General features: G+C 40.4%; 1 protein-coding gene and 2 pseudogenes across 1 annotated transcript in view; 1 reads left to right on the top strand and 2 right to left on the bottom strand.

Moving 5' to 3' along the window:
• Nucleotides 1-759, bottom strand: LOC109459602 (asparagine synthetase [glutamine-hydrolyzing] pseudogene; annotated as a pseudogene).
• A 570-nt stretch (nucleotides 760-1,329) lies between these two features.
• On the bottom strand, nucleotides 1,330-2,151 carry LOC141566967 (asparagine synthetase [glutamine-hydrolyzing] pseudogene; annotated as a pseudogene).
• Nucleotides 2,152-16,568: 14,417 nt separating this feature from the next.
• Nucleotides 16,569-23,342, top strand: part of PCCA (propionyl-CoA carboxylase subunit alpha) — a 358,009-nt gene continuing 351,235 nt past the window's right edge. Inside the window, exon 1 of the mRNA XM_019754213.3 lies at nucleotides 16,569-16,708. Coding sequence (XP_019609772.1) covers nucleotides 16,604-16,708 — 105 coding nt within the window. The 5' untranslated portion in view covers nucleotides 16,569-16,603. The remainder of the gene's footprint in view (nucleotides 16,709-23,342) is intronic.

Here is a 23,342-nt window from a genome sequence, read left to right as displayed (position 1 = left end):
TCAGGTAGTGTGATACCTTGAACTTTGTTCTTCTTTCTCAATATTGCTTTGGCTTTTCAGCGTCTTTTGTCTGAACCAGAAATTCTTAACTGAGGTTATGCCATCACTGAAGGTTTCTTTTGGTCACCAGAGATTCTTTTCAAGTATCAGAGTCTTCAAATATCTCTTTTTCTATCTCATTCTTTGGAATTCTCATTTCTTTTGGCACAGACAAGTAATAGGAAGAAAACTGGTGTTCCAGGAATGGGACTCAGTTCAAAGCCGTGGGCAGTGGTATTTCCATCTGTGCGGAGAACATCAAGCAAACAGAGTTTCTCCAGAGGTCTCTCACTCTCTTCCTTGGCTTTTTAAGAAGAAGTCTTGTGAAAATATCACCCAGTGTAAGTTCATCTGAAACTTCAGAAATCACTGTGCTTTCTGTGTTCTTCCAAATGTACTTAAAAATGCAATACATACCTACTGAAGCGTGAACTGTTGTAATAAGTTTTCAAGGAAAGTATGACTTCGTCCATGACCCGAACTCCTTCTTCAGAATGAAAAGACTTTATAGTGTTCACTCCCAATATGATTTGCCGTCTTTCTTGAAGCCAGTAAGTTGGGACTGTCTTCCATGTCACTTACAAATGTCTGGAAACTGTACTGTACTTGAACCTCTTTTAGCTGCCTCAGCAGGGTGGCAGCAACTAAGCTGGAATTCAGGCCTCCTGACCAAAGGCATCCAGTATTTCTGCTTGCCATCAAATGTTTCTTAATAGCATTTTAAAAAAGGATCCAGAATTATGCATGTATATAAAGAAGTAAAAATAACACAAATAAATCTACTTCCCCAGATTAGGATTTCCAGGTGGGAATTCCTGCCTGTTCTCAGGATTTTTTTACTTTCCTGTTCCCGAATCCCAAGATATAAACTATTTTCTGTTCTCCACGATGAATCATTTCCACAAAGTGACGGCCGATACTACCAACCAGTTGGGTTCAAGGAGCCGATTTTCCCTATTTCCCGACCAACTTTTCTTGGGATTCGGGAACAGGAAAGTGAAAAGAATTCCTGAGAACGGGTGGGAGTGTCCACCTGGAAACGCTACCCCAGACAAACACTAATTATTTTACCCCGACAGACTCCTAGCAGGTATTCCTTGTTTGATTGGGTTTTAGTTTTAGGGATTGTTCCCCGTCTTTTGCATCATCAGTTTTTCTCCTCTATACTGGATCATTTAAAGCATGTACATATCCGTATATGCTGCAATATCTCTCATGTTCTATTCCTCACTCTCCTTTATAGCCAAAGTCCTTGAAGGAGTTGTCCACACTTGCTATCTCCAATTCTCCTCATCTTCTCTTCACAATTTCTATTTCAAAACCTGGGAATAGTTCCTCAGTGCTGTTTTAGAGGGCATGCAGAGGTTCATCTCTACAGTGATGATTTGTACCATTTCCACTGATGCAACTTTGCCATTTCGTTTTAAATCTAAAACTTCATAGTGTCTCCAAAAGAAAAATCTGCATTTGAAAAAAGGAGTTGGGGCATCCTTCAGTTAACAAGACCTTTAGCTTCTAAACGCGCAGTCCCAGATCTACCTTCTATCATGTCTTTAAACAAAGGTGTGACTCCATAGTGGTCTCTCCCCAGGAATACATTCTTATTGGCAGTATCCAATAAAATAAATGCAGACACCGCATCCAACATACAAATTATTTGCTCAGTTCCTCCTTTGTCATAAAAATGAAGCATTATCTCACCATTCACTCTGGTCTAGTAATCAAATTCAAAATGGTGTCGCATCTCCTTATGGTTGTAGATTTCACCACTGTAACAGAGCCACTGAGAAATAAGCATATTTCTTTGTTCATATTGGCTGCATTCCAAACACGTCATCAACCACCACCAACCGGTGAAATCCGAAGTGGCAGTTGGTGTATCCATTGACATTCTGAGGACGAAATGCATCTAGACATCTGTGCGCAATCTTTATAGCACTCAGACACTAATCGGAGAGACAGTTGTCACTGCCCAAAAGGGCCCAAATGGCACACATGCTGAAGTGGAGCTACAGGCTCTCTGGGCAGAAGCAGGTAGGCTAGAGGGAAGAGTGGAGGCAAGGGCTGTGGGCTGTCTCCATTGTTTGTTTTTAATAAAAACATATCTAGATATTGATAGTCTTTTCTTAGATAAATGCTAGCAAACTGTACGTACTTTTCTCTACCTTGCTTTATTTTCTTTCAACAATATGCCCTAGCAATTACTCGACTATTGCATATAGAAATTTTCCTCATTCCTTTTTATAGGTACTTAGTAGTACCTCATTGTATGGATGTTCTGGTACATTGTAAGGGGGAACAAGGGTACCAGGAAAGCCTGGAAGCATGGGAAACCTTTTGGAAGAGGAGGTCTTTTATTTTGCTAACCTGTGGGGGCACTTGAGGGTCCCAGAAGAGGCATGATGGTGCCAACAGAGAGATGATCAAACATTATTAACACAAGATTGCTGGTGGTCTTACATAATAAACCGTTTTGTTCTCTGAGCTGAAGAGGAGCATAAGGATTTGAAGTAAGAAATAGGTTTTCCCTTTCCCCCTGGACTTCCTTATTTTACACACCCTCTATTATTCCATTAAGTTTTGAAGCAAGCCTAGAATTAACCTAGAGAACAGCTATCTTTAAAAGGAGAGGAATCTAACAGAGTATCAGGGAAATCCTGCTTTTCTCTTTGTGAAACCACTTTCCTGATGGTTGTTATTTCTCCTCTGACTACTTCTGGAATCAACTCATTGGGCAGATGAGGTGGCCCTTCAGAAGTCTCTGAATTGAGTAAAAATAACTTAACTCCAAAGCCCTGTTATACACTAGATCCCAAAATTTACTATGTAGTCTATTTCCGATCTCTCATTATGCTCAGTCGTATTATCCAATAAAGCTTACTAAAGACAGTGTCTCAATGAGTACTATATAACAGCATAGCTGGCAACATAAATATATGCAAAACCCTCAGTGGAGTTAATAGAAGAAAAAATCAGGGAAATGTTTGCTCTTCTGTTTACCTCTCTGTCAGTCCACTTCCTCACCTCTCCTCAAAGAGAAGGGTTGTTAATTGATTGGTCATACTCAGTTGGCCTGGTCAAATAGAGGATGGAATCACCGGGCTTTAAAAGGTTATTCACAAATCCTGTATGAAGAAGATTTTGAAAGAGTCTTGAAAAATAACAAAAGTAGGATTAAACAAAAATAGAAACACATTCCTTGTTTTTTGATGGGATCAATCACTATCATAAATGTCAATTCTCCCCAAGTTAACATATAAATTTAATGCAATTCCAAAAGAAATTTCAGTGAAATTTTTCCTGGCACTGGATCCTAAACTTCATATAGAAAAATAAATAAGCAAAGAATACCAATGAACGTCTTCAAAAGGAAGAGCAATAAGAAGGAACTGGCCTTACCGCATATTAAAAGTTGCTATGAAGACCCTGTAATTACAACAGTGTGGTGCTGATGCCTGGCTAGACAGACAAACTAATGGAAACGGTTTTAAGTACATATGGAGAGTTAGTATATGACAAAAGTCGCATCTTAAATCATTGAAGGAAAAGATTAACTTTTAAAAAATGGTGTTAGCCCAACTGGAGAGTCATTTGAAAAAATATATATTTGGATTTATGTCCCTTACTTTACATTAAAATATACTCCAAATAGATCAGTTATTTCAATGTAAAAAACGGAAAACATAAATTCAAGAGGAAGACTTATGTCCATTTCTCTGTAACCTGGACATGAGGAAAGCCTTTCTAATTCAAATTCCAGAAGCCATAGAGAAAGATTAATACATTCAAATACATATCTAACACACACACACACACACACACACACACACACACACACACCCCGAGGGGGCCAAAAAAATGTATACACATGACTTGTATTCATCTTTTGTTATCGGTATATATTGAGTATTACAATTTTAACACAGATTTTTCCTTTCTTAAAATACGTATACATTTTTTTGGCACCCTCTGTATATACATATACATATATATGTGTATATATATATATACTTTACCTTAGCAAAAACATCATAAGTAAAGTCAAAAGATGACAAATGGAAAACTGGGAGAAAATATTTGCAGTTTAGGGCCAGCCTGGTGGCTCAGGTGGTTAGAGCTCCGTGCTCCTAACTCCGAAGGCTGCCGGTTCAGTTCCCAATGGGCCAGTGGGCTCTCAACCACAAGGTTGCTGGTTCAACTCCTCGAGTCCCTCAAGAGATGGTGGGCTCCGCCCCCTGCAACTAAGATTGAACACGGCACTTTGAGCTGAGCTGCTGCTGAGCTCCCGGATGGCTCAGTTGGTTGGAGCGCGTCCTCTCAACCACAAGGTTGCGGGTTCGATTCCCCCAAGGGATGGTGGGCTGTGCCCCCTGCAACTACAATAGCAAATGGACCTGGAGCTGAGCTGTGCCCTCCACAACTAAGACTGAAAGGACAACTTGAAGCTGAACGGCACCCTCCACAACTAAGATTGAAAGGACAACAACTTGACTTGGAAAAAAGGCCTGGAAGTACACACTGTTCCCCCAATAAAGTCCTGTTCCCCTTCCCCAATAAAATCTTTTAAAAAAAAAAATTTGCAGTTTAAAATACATGAAATAGCTAATTTCTATCCTAGATAAATAACTCAAAAATATAGTATTGATAGATGCTACAACATGGATGAACCTCTAAAACATTATGCTAAGTGGATAAAGTCACAAAAGGTCACTTATTATACAACATTGATATGAAACATCCAGAATAGGCAAATCTATAGCTACAGAGAATAGATTAGTGATCACCTAGGGCTGGGTTGGGTATGGGTGGGGGTTGGGAATGAGGTATGACTGCTAATGGGTATGAGGTTTCTTTGGGGTTATTAAAAAATGTTCCAAAATTATATTATGGTGATGGTTGCACAACTAATATAAATATACTAAATATCATCGAATTATATACTTCAAATAAGTAAACTTTATGATATGTAAATATCTTAATAAAACTGTTTTTTTTTTAAGATAAAGACAAAAACCCAGTAGGAAAATGACCAGAAATGTTAAGAGATGGTTCATAGAAGAAGATGAAAGGCAAATGCCTTTCAAGTGTTTGAAAAAAGTGTTTGAAAAAATACTCAGCATCATTCCTTATAAAAGAAATGCAAATTAAAATATACTGAAATACTCTTCTTCACTTACCAGATTGGCAGTGTTGGGAGACGGTCCCCAGGGTGTTTCTATATATCTAGTGACAGCTTTTGTTCTCAACTATCTTTTCAAGGATGTTTGTATAGCACACATCCTGGGAGGACAAAAATAGTGTCTCCCTTTGGGACAGAGAGCAGATTTATTTCCTGACCAAGATAGTAAAGATAATATTTTCCTTTGCGGTAAAGATTGGACAGGTTTTTTAGCTGCCCCTTATAAGAATTGGGGGTTTCCTAAGTTTGGTGTTCCTCTGCTCTGACACAAACCCACCTGGGCTCAGCATCCACCTGGGCCACTCCTCCTCATCCCCATGGGTCTTTGGGGGCAAGTCGAACTGATGCCAACATGAAGCTCAGGCTCTTGCGCCGTAAATAATGGGTTCTCTTGTCTCTGACCTCGAAATCTAACGTCTTCTGGCAGCACCCACAAAACCATGTTTGTCTGACTTGTTAGTGTACAAGGAGGGTAAAATCTCACACCCTTCCCAATTCTTGACCAGCAGAAATCTACAAACTTGGCAGCACACTCTGTTGATAAGCCTGGGGAGAAACGGGTATTCTCACACATTGCTGGTGGGATTACAGAAGGGCAAAACCCCTCTGCAGGGAAAATTTGGCAATATTTAACAAAATTATGTGTGATTTACCCTTTGACACTGTGATCCTTCTGGAAACCTAACTGAAGATATGCAAATACAAAGTGATATGCACTGTGCTCTGCATTGTGAAATTATTTGTAATAGGAAAAGCTTGTGGACAAGTCCAACTATCTATCCATAGATGACTGGTTGAATAAATGAGGGCATATCCACACATATACACATATGCAAATACTTATACATGTATATACAGTATGTACAGTATAAGTATGTATGTGTGTATATATATATATACACACACACACTTTATATGCTTATTTTGTGAAAAAACAAAAACAAACTTTTGAAAACGGAAATAGTTACTTATAGAGGATGGGTAGAATGGGTATAGGGAATAAGGGTAGGAGCAAGAATTCTCTGAGTGGGGCCGGCCCGGTGGCTCAGGCGGTTAGAGCTCCGTGCTCCTAACTCCGAAGGCTGCCGGTTCGATTCCCACATGGGCCAGTGGGCTCTCACCCACAAGGTTGTCAGTTCAATTCCTCGAGTCCCCCAAGGGATGGTGGGCTCTGCCCCTGCAACTAAGATTGAACACGGCACCTTGAGCTGAGCTGCCGCTGAGCTCCCAGATGGCTCAGTTGGTTGGAGCGAGTCCTCTCAACCACAAGGTTGCTGGTTCAACTCCCGCAAGGGATGGTGGGCTGCACCCCTGCTACTAGAAAACGGCAACTGGACCTGGAGCTGAGCTGCGCCCTCCACAACTAAGATTGAAAGGACAACAACCTGACTTGGAAAAAAGGCCTGGAAGTACACACTGTTCCCCAATAAAGTCCTGTTCCCCTTCCCCAATAAGAAAAAAAAAAAAAAAAAAAGCTCTGAGTATCTTTTTTTATAGTTTTGATTTCTGAATCACAATTACATATTCAAAAAAAAATAAAATCAAATAAGAAAAAACAAACCCTAACATTGAACACAGACACAAACAAATGAACGGAACTAAATATAAAATGTAATCACACTGAGAAAACAATTGAAGTAACTTTGGAACATAGACTACTGTAACATTTTCTATATAAACTCTCAAGGAAAAAACTGCAAAAGTATTTTGAACTGCATTCGATAAGTTTATTGTTGGTAATCTTGTTTTTGTACTTTTGTATATTATAAAATAAAAATATACTTTTGTATACTATAAAACAAGTAAAAAAGTAAAAATTAATGTTATTATGGATCAGAATTTCCAAGTTAAGCCAAGTAAAAAAGAACTATAATATTAACTTTGAATTGCACCTATCAATATAAACTGAAATATATGTATTTTTAATTCAAAAAACATTTATTGTGTACCTACTGTACATGTCAGACATAGGAGATATAACAATGAGTAATAAAGGAACAGTCCCTATGATGATATTTATAGGAGATATATATCAATTTCATAATTGCACAAATAATTACAGTGGAATTAAGCCTAGCATTTCGCCAAGAGTTACACCATTACCATTCAACATATGAAGTTCTCCAGCCTGAAAAGCAGCCCAGCCTGAAATTGCAGCCTTATGGTTAAGCCAAAATGCTTAGTGCCCACTTTAAGAAAGAATAGGTACTCAGAGTGAGGTGAACTTGTGCCTGAAAAGAAACAACTGGGATCCCTCCACCTGTGTGGGAGTATCAGTTTTCTAATGAGAGGAGTTAAATGCACAGGCCTGTGTCAAGATGCCCAGGTTTGTACTGACAAGCAGTGGTGCCTGCCTTTCCCAGACGTGAGAAATGTTTGTATCTTCCCATCTCCTTCTAACAAGAAACATCCTGCTTTGGAGCGAAACAAGGTTGTGAAAGAAAAGCATAATTTCAAGCGAAGTAAATTTTCAAAGGAAATAAATGTCCAGCAGGACCTTGAGTAATAAAATAGTGTCACTCATCAAGATTGGTCTGGTTAGTGCCAGTGACTGAATTTATTTTTAAAAGCATTTAATGTAGAGATGCTACATCTAAGCCATTTGCTAGCTGTTAGTAGTTGCCAGTAGAGAAATTATGAGCCAGATCTAAAGCAAAAGAACTCAAGGTTGAGCTTAAGTAGATGCCAGTCTTGCAGGGTGTGTAAAGGTGAGATAACCTCTGAATATGTGCCATCTGTTTCCTACTTCTTTGTAAAGCTCTGTTACTGTGAAAATTTAGTTACAAACACTAGTACCCATGAAAGGTCCACAAGTGGAGATAGGACTCTCCCTTTCTAGTACAATATGATAAGGAATTTCAGATTTCTGGTTTTCTGGCCTATTGAGGTGTTTGCCATCTAAAAAGTCACTTAATGGTTGAGTCTAATTATCAAGGGAACCAACTGATAACTAGAAACTGGTACCAAGTGAACCAGGGTGGTCGCCAAAGGAAAGTGAATACAAACTCAACAGTTGGTTTAATTGCATGTTTTAGCCACGTCATAAGCAAATTGTAGCCAGTATTGGACATAAGCCTAGAAGTGACTAAGGATGCAAAGGGCAATATTAGGGATGGGGATGGGTAGTTTCTAGGCAGTGGTGTGCTGATAAGCATTTAACAATAGATTCTCTGGGAGAGTGGGAGTCGAGGAGGCCCCGATTGTAGTGTTTGCTGCTTTCCATTGTGTAAGTATTTCCACAGGCTGATTTCAAGCTACCCAGGATTTAACAAACAGCTGGCAAGATTCCTGACAATTTAGCAATTGATTCTCATAAACCGTTTCTATTTGGCCTCAGCAAACCATTGCTTATAGGTACCATAGTTAAGAGGTAACAAGCTGTTTGTCAACAATCCAGAGCCTTACACTGAAAAAGGTGAAGGAACATAGGAAAATTAGAAAACATGCATACAGTGAAATATGACAATGTATAGCTCCAGCTCCCTGAATTCCCATCCCATTGTTGGGACAATTTTATACAATCCATTTGGAGGTGCTCAGAGAAGCTTTGCTTCTATTGTCTTTTCTCTCTTTACAGTTTTGGCAGGATTTGGTTGCAGGTAGGTGGGTATGCCATAGAAGCATCTTTGACTATGTTTTAAAGTGTCTCCACTCCCCTTGTTGGATTAAGATGGTCACCAAGTTGTATCTGCTATGGTAAAAAGACTGAAGATCTTGCCTACTATGTTAATTAGCACTCTGGGATTCTCGCTTGAAGTACGACACACAATTAATTTAGAAGGATATAATCAATGATTACCTTGGAAGAGAGAGAACATGTTATGGCCAGTAAGGACATTGATGAACCTCCAGGTCCTTTGAAGTCATAAATGTACTATGATTGTCCTTGATTGACAATGGTATTGAAAAGTAGACTCTAAATAATTTGTACACAATTACCAATTTTAATGTTTAGCAATTGGGTATCTCAGTAATCTTAATCCAGGAGGTGGGGGTAATAAAGCAGAGCTGAGGAGGTCATTGGTAAACGTGCAGAAGTGACTATCTATAGAAGGCCCTGTGGGCTGGTCAGGTGGCTCAGATGGTTGGAGCGCCGTGCTCCTAGCTGTGTCCTACACAACTAGACTGAGAATGGCTCAAATTGGAGTGGGGGGTGGGAGGCGGAAGAAGGGGGAAAAACAAAAAAAGAAGGGCCTGCTTGCAAGGTTGGCGGTTGGCTCTTGGTTGGATAATAGGGTGTTCCCACTATACCCCACTGATCAGTGTGGGCCATTGTACTTAGATGGTGCAAACAATGTGGTTTATGCTGAACACCTGCTTTCCTTCTGGGAATCTTCCATGCTAGGCAGAGGGCGTCTACATGACCAGCCCCCAATAAAAACGTTGGTCACTGAGTCTCTAATAGCCTTCCCTGGGCAGAAATATTGCATACACATTTTCATTGTTGGGGGAAAAGTGTGCTCTGTGTGACCCCTCTTAGGAAGTGTTATGGGCTGAATGTATTCCCTTCAAATTCGTTTGTTGGAGACCCAACCCTGGTTATGACTATATTTGGAGATAGGGCCTTTATGGGAGTAATTAAAGGTTAAGAGGTCATAAAGGTGGGACACTGAACCAGTAGGATTAGTGACTTTATAAGAGATAACAGATCTCTCTCTCTCTCTCTCTGCTTGCATACATGTGCGTGGAGAAAAGGCCATGTGAAGACACAAAAAGAAAGCCATTTATAAGCCAGGAAGAGAGCTCTCAACAAAAACTGAACTGGCTAGCACCTTGGTCTTGGACTTCTAACCTCCAGAACTGTAAGAAAATAAATCTGTTGTTTAAGCTACCCGGTCTGTGGTATTTTATTATAGCAGCCCTAGGAAACTAATACAGCTTCCCTTGGGAAGAGTAACCTGTTTTTCAAATTTATAGACTAGCATTCCAATACATTATTGCATCCCTTTATTACTTATGTATGTGTTCTTTCATGAGATTGTTACACATATTTTAAAGCTTTGATAAAAATGGTATCCAACTGTGTATATTTTTCTGCAACTTGTGTTTAGTTTATTTATGTTTTTTTCCCCCTCCATCTTTGTGGTATTTATCCACATGGACATTTTTGCTCTAGTTCTAGAATGATGCAAAATACTTTCTAAAATGCAAATATAATATCACTTCCTGGGTTAAGATGCTTCAGGTTTCCCACCTAAAGAATAGGGATAAAAATAAAAAACACAAGCACCTGTAGAGAAAAGGACCAGGTATGGCAAATGGAGTTGTCTTTGAATGTTTTTGGATGGGAATCCCTGCGTTGTTGAACCTTTTGATATCTCAAGAGAAGTAGAAAATTTGGAATTTTATGTAAAAGCTGCCATATTTTGAATATAGTTAACTAATTCAATTTAACACACACACACACACACACACACACACACACTGAAGACCAATGTAGCCTTGTGCCATATATGGCTCACTTTTTGCCACATTGTGATTTCTGGCCTCAAAGATAAAAACCACAAACCTCATAGTATAATATTTACTTTCTTCAAGACCTGGCCCTTCCTTTCTCTTCAGCTTTGTCTCTAAATACTTTCTTTGCTCAAGTCCTACTATTTGTGATTTGTGTTGGAAGTCCTTTACCCAGAATATCATTTCCCTACTTTTCAATTACTTTTTTTATTTTTTTTAGTGGTGATCAACTTTTTTATTTTGGAATAATTTTAGATTTATAGAAAAGTTGTAAAGACAAAATACAGAGAGTTCCCATGCACTTGTCACCGAGTTCCCCTAATGTTAACACCCTCTGTTAACATGGTACATTTCTTAAAACGAAGAAAACAACACCGGTGCCTTATTATTAACTAAACTTTAGACTGTATTTGGATTTCAGTGGTTTTTACAGGTTTTCGTTCCAGGATCCAACCTAGGATACTGCATTGCATTTAGTCATCATGTCTCCTTAGCCACATCTGGTCTGTGATAGATTCTGTCTTCCCTTATTTTTCATGACCTTGACAATTTTGAGGAGTCTTTTAAACATACTTATTTAAAATTTTCAGCTTTAATGAGGTATAACTGACATACAAAATTGTAAGATACTTAAAGTGCACGTCATGGTGATTTGATATAAGTATACATTGTGAAAGGATTCACGCCATCTGGTTAATTAACACACTCATACATATTTTTATTTTTATATTCATTTTTCTTGGTGAGGAGCAATTAAATTCTGCTCTCTTAGCAAATTTCAATTCTATAATACAATTATTCTCACCATGTTTTCCATTAGATCCTCAGACCTTATTCACCTTACTGTTGAAAGTTTGTACCGTTACTAAACTCTCCTTATTTCACCTGTCACTCAGCCTTTGGAAACCACTTTTTAACTCTCTGTTTTTGTGAATCTGACTTCCTTTCTTATTGTTTGGATTTCACATATAAGTGATACCATGTGGTATTTGTTTTGCTCTGTCTGGCTCATTTCACTTGGCATAATGCCCTCAGGGTCCACCCATGTTGTTGCCAATGGCTGGGTTTCCTTCTTTCTCATGGCTGAATAATATTCCATTCTGTCTGTCTATCTATCTGTCTATCTATCTATCTATCTATCTATCTATCTATCTATCTATCTATCTGTCATCTATCTATCTGCCTGTCTATCTACCTAGAGAGAGGAGTGTCACACCAAGTGTAGTCCAGCAACATGTGCCATTTGGCCACATTTATACAAGGTGTGACCACAAAATACAGTGAATGCTGCTGCGGAGTGCCATCCAATGGAAAGGCAGGGATCGTTGAATCTTAGTAACTGTGTGACAAGTTTCAACTTGTTTGGTGCAGTCAGTTGGGTGTGAGCTACGGTTGAGAGAAGGTGTGTTTTAAAGTGTGTCTTAAATCATGGATCATGAACAGTGCATGAAATTTTGTTTCAAACTGCAAAAAAGTGCTAAAGAAACACAAAATGTTAAAATTAGTTTATGGTGATCTGCAGTGACCATAATCTGGCACCATGCAACTTCTGGCTCTCCCCAAAGTCACAATGACCATGAAAGGTAAACGTTTTGAATCAATTCAGGACATTGAAGCAGCCACAACAGCAGAACTAAAGACACTTATGAAAGAGGACTTCCAGAACTGCTTCAGAAAGTGGCAAGAAAGATGGGATAAGTGTGTTTGAAGCGAGAGGGAGTATTTTGAGGGGGATTAATGGCAATGTGTCTTTTACTGTAATAATTTTTTAAAAAATTTAAACATTCACCATATTGTTTGATCATACCTTGTATATATTCATTCATCTGTTGATGGACACTATCTGGGAAGAAAAATGACCTCTACCCTTCAAGTTCTTCTGGCTGGACTAATAATCAAATTAATTAACACAAAACAGATTAGCAGGAGAAAAACAAAGTTTAATAACATGTATACCTCCTGTATACTTGGGAGACAGCCAGGAACACTGAGTAACTCACCACAATGGTGGAAGCCATTACCTTAAATACCATCTTCAGCTAAAGACAAAGATGTTGGGGGTGGAGAGTCAGTTTTGGGAGGTATCAGGAAGCACAGTACACAAGGGTAAGACTGTCAGGCAGATTAAGTCCACACCTTCTCCACTAATTGTGAAGGCAGGCCTGGTACAAGGAGGGAAAGCCTTACAGGTAGCAATTTCCCTTACAAATGTAAATGTCCTTTTACAAAAGGTAACTTCTACTGGGTTCTTAGAGCTTCTCCTAGATGTGCTGTTTCTTAAAATTTACCATCCTAAAATAATCAATATGCCAAAGTCCATATTTTGGGGTGGGAAACTCTGCTACCGTGTTTCCCCGAAAATAAGACCTAGCTGGACAATCAGCTCTAATGCGTCTTTTGGAGCAAAAATTAATATAAGACCTGGTCTTATTTTACTATAAGACCGGGTCAATATAATATAATATAATATAATATAATATAATATAATATAATATAATATAATATAATAATATAATATAAAAGTTAATATAATACCGGGTCTTACATAAGACCCGGTCTTGTACATTATAAGACTGGGTCTTATATTAATTTTTTCTCCAAAGATGCATTAGAGCTGATGGTCCGGCTAGGTCTTACTTTCGGGGAAATGGTATCCTTCAACACTTAAGTTGTTTCCATATCTGGGCTATTGTGAATAATGCTGCAATGAACAGGGGCGTACAGATATTTCTTCAATATCCTGTTTTCATTTCCTTGGAATATATACCCAGAAGTGGGATAGCTGAATCATTCTTTTATTGATTTTTTTGAGGGACTGCTATATTGTTTTCCATAGTGGCTGCATCAGTTTACATTCCCATCCAATGCACAAGGGTTCCCTTTTCTCCACATTCTCATCAACACTTGTTATCTCTTGTCGTTTTCATGACAGCCATTCTAAAGGTGATATCTCATTGTAGCTCTGGTATACATTTTGCTGATGATTAGTGATTTTGAGCACCTTTTCATGTACATGTTAGCCATTTGTATGTCTTGTTTGGAAAAATGTCTGTTTAGTGCCTCTGCTGATGCTTTAATCAGATTGTTTGTTTCTTTTTTCTATTGAGTTATGTGAGTTCTTTATATATTTTAACTATTAGCCTCTTCTCAGATTTTTGATTTGCAAATATTTTTCCCCATTTTGTAGGTTGCTTTTTCATTTTGTTGATGGTTTTCTTTGCTGTGCAGAAGTTTTTAGTTTGATGTAGTAAAGCTAAAAACAAACAAACAAAACAAAACCCAAAACTTATTTTTGCTTTTCTTGACTTTGTTTTTGGTGTCAAATCCAAAAAATCATTGACAAGACAAACGTCAAGGAGTTTACCACCTATATTTCTTTCTAGGAGTTTTATGGTGTCAGGTCTTATGTTCAAATTTTTATCCATTTTGAGTTGACTTTTTGTGTATGGTGTAAGACAGTGGCTCAGTTTCATTCTTTTGCATGTGGCTGTCCAATTTCCCAACATCACTTATTGAAGAGACTGTCCTTTCCCCTTTGTATATTCTTGGCTCCTTTGTTATACATGAATTGACCATATATACATGTATTTTGGGGCTCTCTATTCTGTTCCACTGATCTTTGTGTCTATTTTTATGCCAATACCATAGGTACTCCTTTGATTACTATAGCGTTGTAATATGGTTTGAATTAGCGAAAGAAGGCTGATAATATGGTTCCATGGTGTTAGGAACCTGGGCTCCTCCTATCTTATTGCTCTGATATCTTCAACTCAGGGCTCCTGTCTTGTGGGTTAGGATGGCTACTCCAGCACCAACCAGCATATCTTCTTTCAGGAAGGAGAGAAGGGCAAATAGACGGTTTGCCCCTACTCTTTAAGGGCACAATCCTTACATTCCATAACCCAGCCCTTAGTCACATGGCCACACTTCTAATAAGGGAGGCTGGATATTGCAGCCTTTAGCTACGTGGCCATGTGTTTATCTAAAACTCAGGAACTCTCTTACTAAAGGAATGAGTGGAGAATAGATATGATTGGAACAAGTAATTTCTGCTACAAATGCCTTTCATGAAAAGAACTTCTGTAAGACAAAACAGACAGGATCTAAAGAGAACAATCAAAAGGGTTAAAAATTGGAGGAAGAAAAAGCAAGAGAAAAGAAAAGCAGGTTTCCTCAGTAGGAAATGATTCCAGTCTTGGATACAAAATGAGAAATCCTGTGAAACTGATACTCGTTTTCATTTTGTTTGTCATGGGAGTTCCTGCTTACATTTTAAAATCCCATTAAATGTCACTTTTCTGATACCTCCAAATATTTTGTTTGTATCTCTATTGGCATTTGCCATGCTGTAACACATGCTAGGTCATTCTTAGCTTTGTAACTCCTGCAAGGTGACTCTGTAGGAGTAGCAAAATAGTTAAGAGCAGAGCCCCTTTTACTGGCCTATTTATAGGTGAAATGACCTGGTGTTTGAGATTTGCTTTAAAATACTCCAACAAAGAATAAAAAGGGAGAATAGATGAAACAAGATTGATAAAATGTTGATTTATTGAAGCTATGTGATGGGTGCTTGGGGGATTATAATATTGCTTTTTTTTCTTTTTGGTGTATGTTAAAAAATTTCCAAAATAAAGCAAAAGACTAGTCCCTAAACACAACCTGCGTTCGAAACCTAGTTTTACCATTTACCAGCTGAGTGACTTTCCATAAATTCAGTTTCTCAAAATCAGCATAATATATAAACCATTAGGGTTCTCCTAAAGATTAAATGAGACAGAATTTAGGGGGCTGGCCGGGCGGCTCAGGTGGTTGGAGCGCTGTGCTCCTAATGCCCCAGCGGTGGCCAGTTCGATTCCCACATGGGCCAGTGAGCTGCGCCCCTCTCCAGCCAAGACTGAATAACAGCTCTCTCTGGAGCTGCCCTGAGTGGCTGGCAACCATCATGAGCTGCTGTGGGCTACCGTGAGTGGCCGGCAGCCATCCTGATCGTGAGCGGCCGGCGACAGCTGCGGTAAGCTGCCATGAGCTGCTGTGAGCAGCCTGACCGGCAGCCCCCGGGGAACCGCAGGGCTCATAATTCCAGCATGGGCCAGGGATAGACTGAGAAACAATGGCTTTAACCAAGGGCAGGCAGGGGCGAGGGGAGGCGGAAGGGGAAAAGAGAAAAAAACTTAAAAAAAAAAAAAAAAAGATTAAATGAGACAGAATTTGAGACTTGTAGCACAAGGTCTGGCCCTTAGTAATTGTACTAGTAAGGCTACCTGCTTGCAAGCAACAGAAACTGACTCTGGTCAGAAACTGACTGGATAGAAACTGACTGGTTATGGCTAATGCCCCTCACACACAGGTATTACAGAGGCAGAGGTAGGACTTGAGCTCGCATCTCTGATTGCTAGACCTAGAATGTAATTTCTGTATGTTACTGCACTTGTCCAAAACCTTACCTTAGTTTGGTATTTTGCGATGTATGCCTTCAAACACACAAGACCATAGTTTGGGCACATGTCGGTAACTTAGAACACTCAGGACTGCAGGGTGATCACGGGGTAGAGGTGACTCCCTGACGTTGAGTGGCCTGGCTGCATGTCGGCTGCAGAGTGGACGCTGGCACAGGGCTTACCTCAAACAGGCGGGGACTAAGGGCTGCCAGAACTCGAGCGTCTTCCCCGCCTCGCTCACTCCCGGGGTCGGGTCCCGCCGGCAGCCCCGCCTGCCCTCCCGCCTCCCTCCGGGTCCCAGCGCGCGCCTTTACAGCTGCGGGGCTCGCAGCTCCTGAGGTTGAGCCCGTCCAGCTCCAACCCTTCCTGCGCGGCAGGGGGCGGGGCCGCCGATCGCTGGCTCATGATTGGCCGAAGCGCTGCCTCTCCCCTTCTCCGCCCCCTTCGGAGGGGTGAGAGGTCAGCAGAACGCCGGTAGGCCTGGGCGACAATGGCGGGGCTCTGGGTGAGCGCAGCATCGCTGATCTCGGCGGGACGGCGTGGGCAGCGATCGCCGCATCAGCTGATGCGGAGCGCAGCGCTGTGGACCCTGAAGGTGAGGAGCGACGAGACTCCCCGCGGGCCTGGACTTCACTGGTCTCCCGGGCCCGCTCCGCCTGGCGGTGCCCAGTGCGGGAGAGAGCGCCCGGGTGGCTCCCGGGCGACATCCGCGGCCCCAATTCCGCGGAGGTCCGGGCCGCTCGCTCCCTTCCTTCTGGAGGCCGCGCTGGACTAAGGGCAGAGTAGGCGTCCCTTGCTGCAGCTGGTAGTCCTCCGAGGATCCTGGGTGGCAGAGGGGCCCGGAGCGTCAGCAGGCATGTTTTCTGCTCTGTCTCTGGGAGTGGCTGACAGCCATCTGGCAGCAACGTACCTGCATTTCTCTTGCAGACGATCTTGTGTCTTAGGGCTCTGGCTTAAGCTTTCCAGGGTGTATTTTTAAGGGTCCTTACAGTTTCTGTTTTCTCTTGCCTCTTTCCTACTTTGAAGGGAGCTGTGGATTGCAGCAGAAGTGAGTTTCTCTCAACTTTTAAAGTATACGATGTCAGGATTGCTACTATCTTTTACATTTGAGTTGAAAGCCTATTTTAATTGCATTACATCCTAGTATACTGTATATGCGTCCTGTGAATTTATTTTTTTTCTGTTCTGTTCAGCCTGAATTTTGTACTGTTCTAAAACACATTTTAAACACATTTTCACCACCGTTTTGTATGTCCTAGGGTTTCACGGTGGCAGCCTGAACTCATGTTGGAGTGTATGTATGTGGCTGTTAACACTTTTTCTCAACATGGAGTCACTTGTAATTTCTAAGCAAAGACTACCTAGCTTACTTTGTGAATAGGGTTTATTAAGTCACTTGAACAAATTCTTTAAAATGAAGGTCTCCCTGAAAACCACCTGTCATTTGGTTCAGTCTGGTTGTTAAACTTCCTTTGAAAAACATTTTAAAAATTGGCACATAACTTGGTTTATTGTCACTGAAATTTAGAGTTGGACGATACTTTAGAGATGCTCTGGCCCGTCCTACTCTTGTAAAGAGGAGGGAACCCAGGTGAGCAATGTGAGAGCTGGAGCTGACCGTGGCAATGGAAGTAAGTCTGCACTTGTATTTCCTTTGTGTCAACTTCAGAATGCAGACAATCAAAGAGCATGATGTTCTTTGTGTCTTGTAATTTTTACCCTTCTTTAATCTTTTAATCTTTGTTGGCCACATCAATTTCAGTTGTCAGACTGATGTATTTACATAGGAGGCAGCATGGTGTACGGGAAAGGCATGGTCTTTGGAGTCACACAGATGAAGTGTTGTATTATATTCGACAAGTCACTTAGTTGGGCCTCAGCTTCTTCCTTTCAGCAATTTTTCCAAGAAGTCTTTATTGAATACTTCCTGGGTACCATCTCTAGGGAACAATATCATTTCTGCTCTCTTAGAAATTTTAGTCTATTAGGGAGAGGCAAATAAGTGTAAAATGCTGTTAGAGGAGAAGTCCTGGTGCTGTAAGAAAATGGAATGGAGGGATTTGACCAAGTCAAGATATTGAGCTCTGTGTCCTACATACCGTTAAGATACTTTACTTGAATTAATTTATTCAATTCTCACAAGAGCAATATAATCCCCATATACAGATGAAGAAATTGAGGTGCATGGTGTTATGTGACTTGCTCAAAACTACAGAATTTGTAAGTGGCAGAGCGAGGGTTTGGAACTCTGGGACCTATGCTCTTATTCATACTGCTTGTGTAAAGTAAGGGAGTGTTTTCCTTTAGAAGTGATAAGTGAAACAACTTTTGAAGGACAAAGTGACTTTTCTAGGCAAAGAGAGAGGAGATGAGTGTTATATGTGAGAGAATAACACATGCAAAGGTCCTGTGGCTAGAGGGCATGACAAGATAGAAGAACTGAGAAAAGCCTTCTGAGGCTAGATGGTGCTGGGGAGATAGATGAGTCAGACCACGTTGGGCCTTTTAGCTCATGCTATTAGGTTTGGTCTTTATCTTATAGCAATGGGAAGCCATTCATGTTGGAGGTAGGAGGGATTACACTGCCATATTTTAGATTGGAGAGGCTGAGAGAGCAAAGTTGTTACTGTATTTACTGTAAATGCACTTTATCATACAGTTACTGTATGATATATAAGCTTTGATTTTTCTTACCTGGTTTTTTCCTTTCAACATGTTGGCAGCGATTGCATCTTGTCTATTTCTGTGTTCTTAGCACAGTGTTTGACAAAATGGGTGCTGAATGTGTGACAATACTGATTGGAGTAGAGAGTTATGTTTTGCCAGTAAAGAATTTCTCCTGGAGGTGGGAAGAGTCTCTGTGGTTCACTAACGCTTTAGGGGAACTTGAGATGCTGCTTAGCTTCTCTCCGTGCTTCTCTGCTCTGAACTTGAAATATGCTCCACTGAGTCTATGTTTGAAGCAGAACCTTTTGCAGATTTTATTCCTCCCGTTTCTTCCTCCACCTCTGCAAACCATTTGGTTGGAAAGCAGACTGCTAATTCTAGACTCTGGTCTAGAGAATTCTAACCATTCTTTTAGCCAGTTAACAGAATTTGTTTGCTTTTAGGGTGTATGTGGAGTTCCCCTTTTAGCCTTTACTTATTTGTTTTGTGTATCAGCTTTTTATTTTAATTTTTTTATTAGTTTCAGGTGTAAAAAACAATGTAATAGTTACACATTTATACACTGTGTCAGCTTTTTAAACACATTCTATTTAAATACCCAGTTTTTTCTTTTGTCTACATTTCTCAGTGGCTCCAGGATGTTGGGTTTATGGTAATTGCTACAGTTTATTGAACTTTTTATGCCTTATATGGGTTTCATATATTATGTCTTATCCACATAACAACTAGGTAAAAAAATCCCAATTTTATATAAGAGGAAACAAAGCTCAGAGCAATTAAGTAACTTGTTAAGGATACAGTTGGCTGAGGTAGGATTTGTATCTTGGATGGCATAACTCCAAAGCATGGCTTTTGTCTCTCATTTGAGTGGTGGTCTCATTATATGATGCATCTACAATGCTTGAATGGGTAAGCCTTATGTTCCCTAGAGTCGATGATTTTCTTATCTAGTCAGGGGAAGAGATGTTTAAGTATTTCTGTATACTTTAGAATTGCCTGGAAGTAAATCTTTCCAACATGTTGATAGATTTCTGATAATCATTTGGGAAAAAAATCTTCTAAGATTATTACAGAAACCAGTTTCTGGTATAATAAAATGCTTATGGACATTTATGTATTTATACATATGCTTTTTGGATTTTATTTTGTTCTTAAGAGGTTCAGAATAGAGGAGTGATTGGTAAAACCCTTTTCTAAATAAGGGAAAACATGGTGATATTTTTGATCAAGACAGTGAAGGAAATTAGTTGTCTAAATGATTCCTATATAAAAAAATGGGGGTAGGGCCGGCCCGGTGGCTCAGGCGGTTAGAGCTCCGTGCTCCTAACTCCGAAGGCTGCCGGTTCGATCCCCACATGGGCCAGTGGGCTCTCAACCACAAGGTTGCCAGTTCAACTCCTCGAGTCCCGCAATGGATGGTGGGCTCTGCCCCCTGCAACTAAGGTTGAACACGGCACCTTGAGCTGAGCTGCCTCCTGGATGGCTCAGTTGGTTGGAGCATGGGCTCTCAACCACAGGTTGCCAGTTCAATTCCTTGAGTCCCACAAGGGATGGTGGGCAGCGCCCCCTGCAACTAAAATTGAACACGGCACCTTGAGCTGAGCTGCTGCTGAGCTCCCAGATGGCTCAGTTGGTTGGGGCGCGTCCTCTCAACCAGAAGGTTGCCGGTTCGACTCCCGCAAGGGATGGTGGGCTGTGTCCCTCTGCAACTAGAAAAGGCAACTGGATCTGGAACTGAGCTGCGCCCTCCACAACTAAGACTGAAAGACCAACAACTTGAAGCTGAACAGCACCCTCCACAACTGAGATTGAAAGGACAACAACTTGACTTGGAAAAAAGGCCTGGAAGTACACACTGTTCCCCAATAAAGTCCTGTTCCCCTTCCCCAATAAAATCTTTAAAAAAAAAAAAAAAAAATGGGGGTAGATGAGAGAACAGGGTTGAAAAAGGAAATTTGAGAAGGGTTTTTTTTTTTTTTTGTAGAAACATAATGTTTCATTTTAGGTATCTGGAGTTAGATGACTACAAAAGTCATATTGAGTTGCTGGGAAGAAAGAGGGAAACCATTGGCTGGTTTTTGGGTCAGTGATCTGAGGTAAGAGTTGGAATAAGTGAACTCTGAGGGAAATAGTGGGTGAATTAATACAGTTGGCCCTCTGTATTTAAGAGTTTTGCCATGGATTCAACCAACTATGGATTAAAAATGTTCAGAAAAAAATACCATAACATTCCGAAACTTGAATTTGCCACATTCTGAGCACTATTACACTGAATCCACGTGAACGAAGTGATAGGTAGTCATACTCTGCTGCAGCCTATATGCAAATATAGGTTATATGCAAATACTACACCATTTTATATAAGGGACTTGAGCATCCAAGGTTTTTGTTATCTGTGGGGAATCCTGTAACCAATCACCCATGGATACCAAGGGATTTAATGGAATAAACTCAATCTTATTACCATAAATTAGGATTTGAAAGGAGGAAGAAGAGACAATAGGATATAAAGGAACAGTTTGAGAGGAGGCAACATAGCATTCATCCATCCATCCATCTATTTAGCTAGAGATGTGGTTATCTATCCATTCAAAAAGTGTTTGTAGTCTGGCCCGATGGCTCAGGCGGTTAGAGCTCCATGCTCCTAACACCAAAGGCTGCTGGTTCAATTCCCACATGGGCCAGTGGTCTCTCAATCACAAGGTTGCCAGTTCGACTCCTTGACTCCTGCAAGGGATGGTGTGCTCTGCCCCCTGCAACTAACAATAGCAACTGGACCTGGAGCTGAGCTGTGCCCTCCACAACCAAAATTGGAAGGACAACAAGTTAACTTGGAAAAAGTCCTGGAAGTACACATTGTTCCCCAATAAAACCCTGTTCCCCTTCCCCAATAAAATCTTAAAAAAAAAAAAAAAAAAATTATACTTCTCCACTTAAAAAAAAAAAAGTGTTTGTGGAGCATCTGCTAAATGCTTAAGATATGCACTGAACAGATCAGAACAAACTAAAACACATTGCTTCACCATGTCCCTGGCCCCTGGCGTAGAGACATGAAGGAATAAAAATAAAGATTGAAGGAAGAATTTAATAAAGTTTTGGTCTTTAATGAAAATAATTTCAGTAGTATTGTTTTGTATTGAAGATACTCTCCAATAGTTGAAGCAAATATATACTTAAAAAAAAAAAGAGCATTTGTAGGATTAAAAAAAAAAAGTTTATATTTATTTTGAATTCCTGTTGACCTTTTCATTAATGAAAAGGACCATAAACTGTGATGAGATCAGTATAATAAGATAAAAATGAAAGTGAATTTCAAAAATGTTAGAAGATATAGACTTATAATTTCAGTCAGGAAAACTAATACAGCATTCATGGGACATACCCGGTGGCTTACAACAACACAAATTTATTCTCTCACATTTGTGGAGACCAGAAATCTGAAATCAAGTTGCAGCAAGACCACACTCCCTTGGAAGGCTCTAGTGAAGACTCCTTCCTTGCCTCTTGGAGCTTGGGGTGGCTCCAGGCATTCTTTGGCTTGTGGCTGTACCACTCAAATCTCTGCCTCTGCCCTCACATAGCCTTCTCTCATCCTTCTCCCTCTGTGCCCTCTCCTCTTCTTTTAAAAAGATACTTGTCATTGAATTTAGGGCCATGACAGGATCCAGGATGATCTCATTTCGAGATCCTTTAATATAGCTACAAAGACCCTTTTTTCAAAAAAGGTCAAATTGACAAGGTCCAGGACATGGACACATCAATTTGGGGCCACCATTCAATCCACTATCCCTACTATGTGTCAGATACTCTTTAGTGCTGGGGCCATAATATTAAACACGTCTGCTTTCATTGTGGTTATATTTGAATAGCGGAGACTGACAGTATTCATATACATAGATAAGGTCAAAGAGTGGTAATTGCTCTGAAAGGGAAAAAAAAAGATAATGGGATAAAGTTGGGGCGTGGGGTTCGGTGGGGGCTACCTAAGGAAATAGAAGTGACATTTCTGAGCATGTGGCATTTGAACAGAAAACTGACCCATTTGCCATGTGACTATCTGGGAGACTAGCTTTCTAAGGGAAGGCCCAGGCAAAAGCTCTGAGATGAGATTGAGTTTGGTGTAATTGCATGAAGAGGTGGTGTGGCCAGTGTGGTTGGAGTGGAGTGAATGAGGGTGGAATGTTAGGAGATGAGGAAGGTAAAACAGTCACTTTGGAGCTTATGTTAGAAATTTATCCTAATAGAGTCCATTAAAAGTTCTAAACAAAATGGATTTACAAAATTGGAAAGAGTGGATTCAGGGAGACCAGCCGGGAGACCATTGTGGAAGTTCAGGCTAGAGATGGTGGTGGCTCACACCAGCGTGGTAGCACCGAAGTTGGTGAGAACTGGTTCGACGTGGGATGTACTTTGGAACTACAGCCAATAGTACTTGCTGTTGGGTTAGAAGGGACATGTAAGGAAAGAGAGGAACCAAGGACCCTTAAAAGGAAGACACAAAAGGCCACATGTTGTAGGACTCGGTTGACGCGAAATGTCCAGCATAGGCAGATATAGAGACA

Source organism: Rhinolophus sinicus, chromosome 16, assembly GCF_057876585.1.
Source record: "Rhinolophus sinicus isolate RSI-liver-muscle chromosome 16, RSI-T2T, whole genome shotgun sequence".
NCBI classification, from domain to species: Eukaryota; Metazoa; Chordata; class Mammalia; order Chiroptera; family Rhinolophidae; genus Rhinolophus; species Rhinolophus sinicus.
Note: the sequence above shows the minus strand (reverse complement) of the source record. Positions and strands in the feature narration are given on the sequence as shown.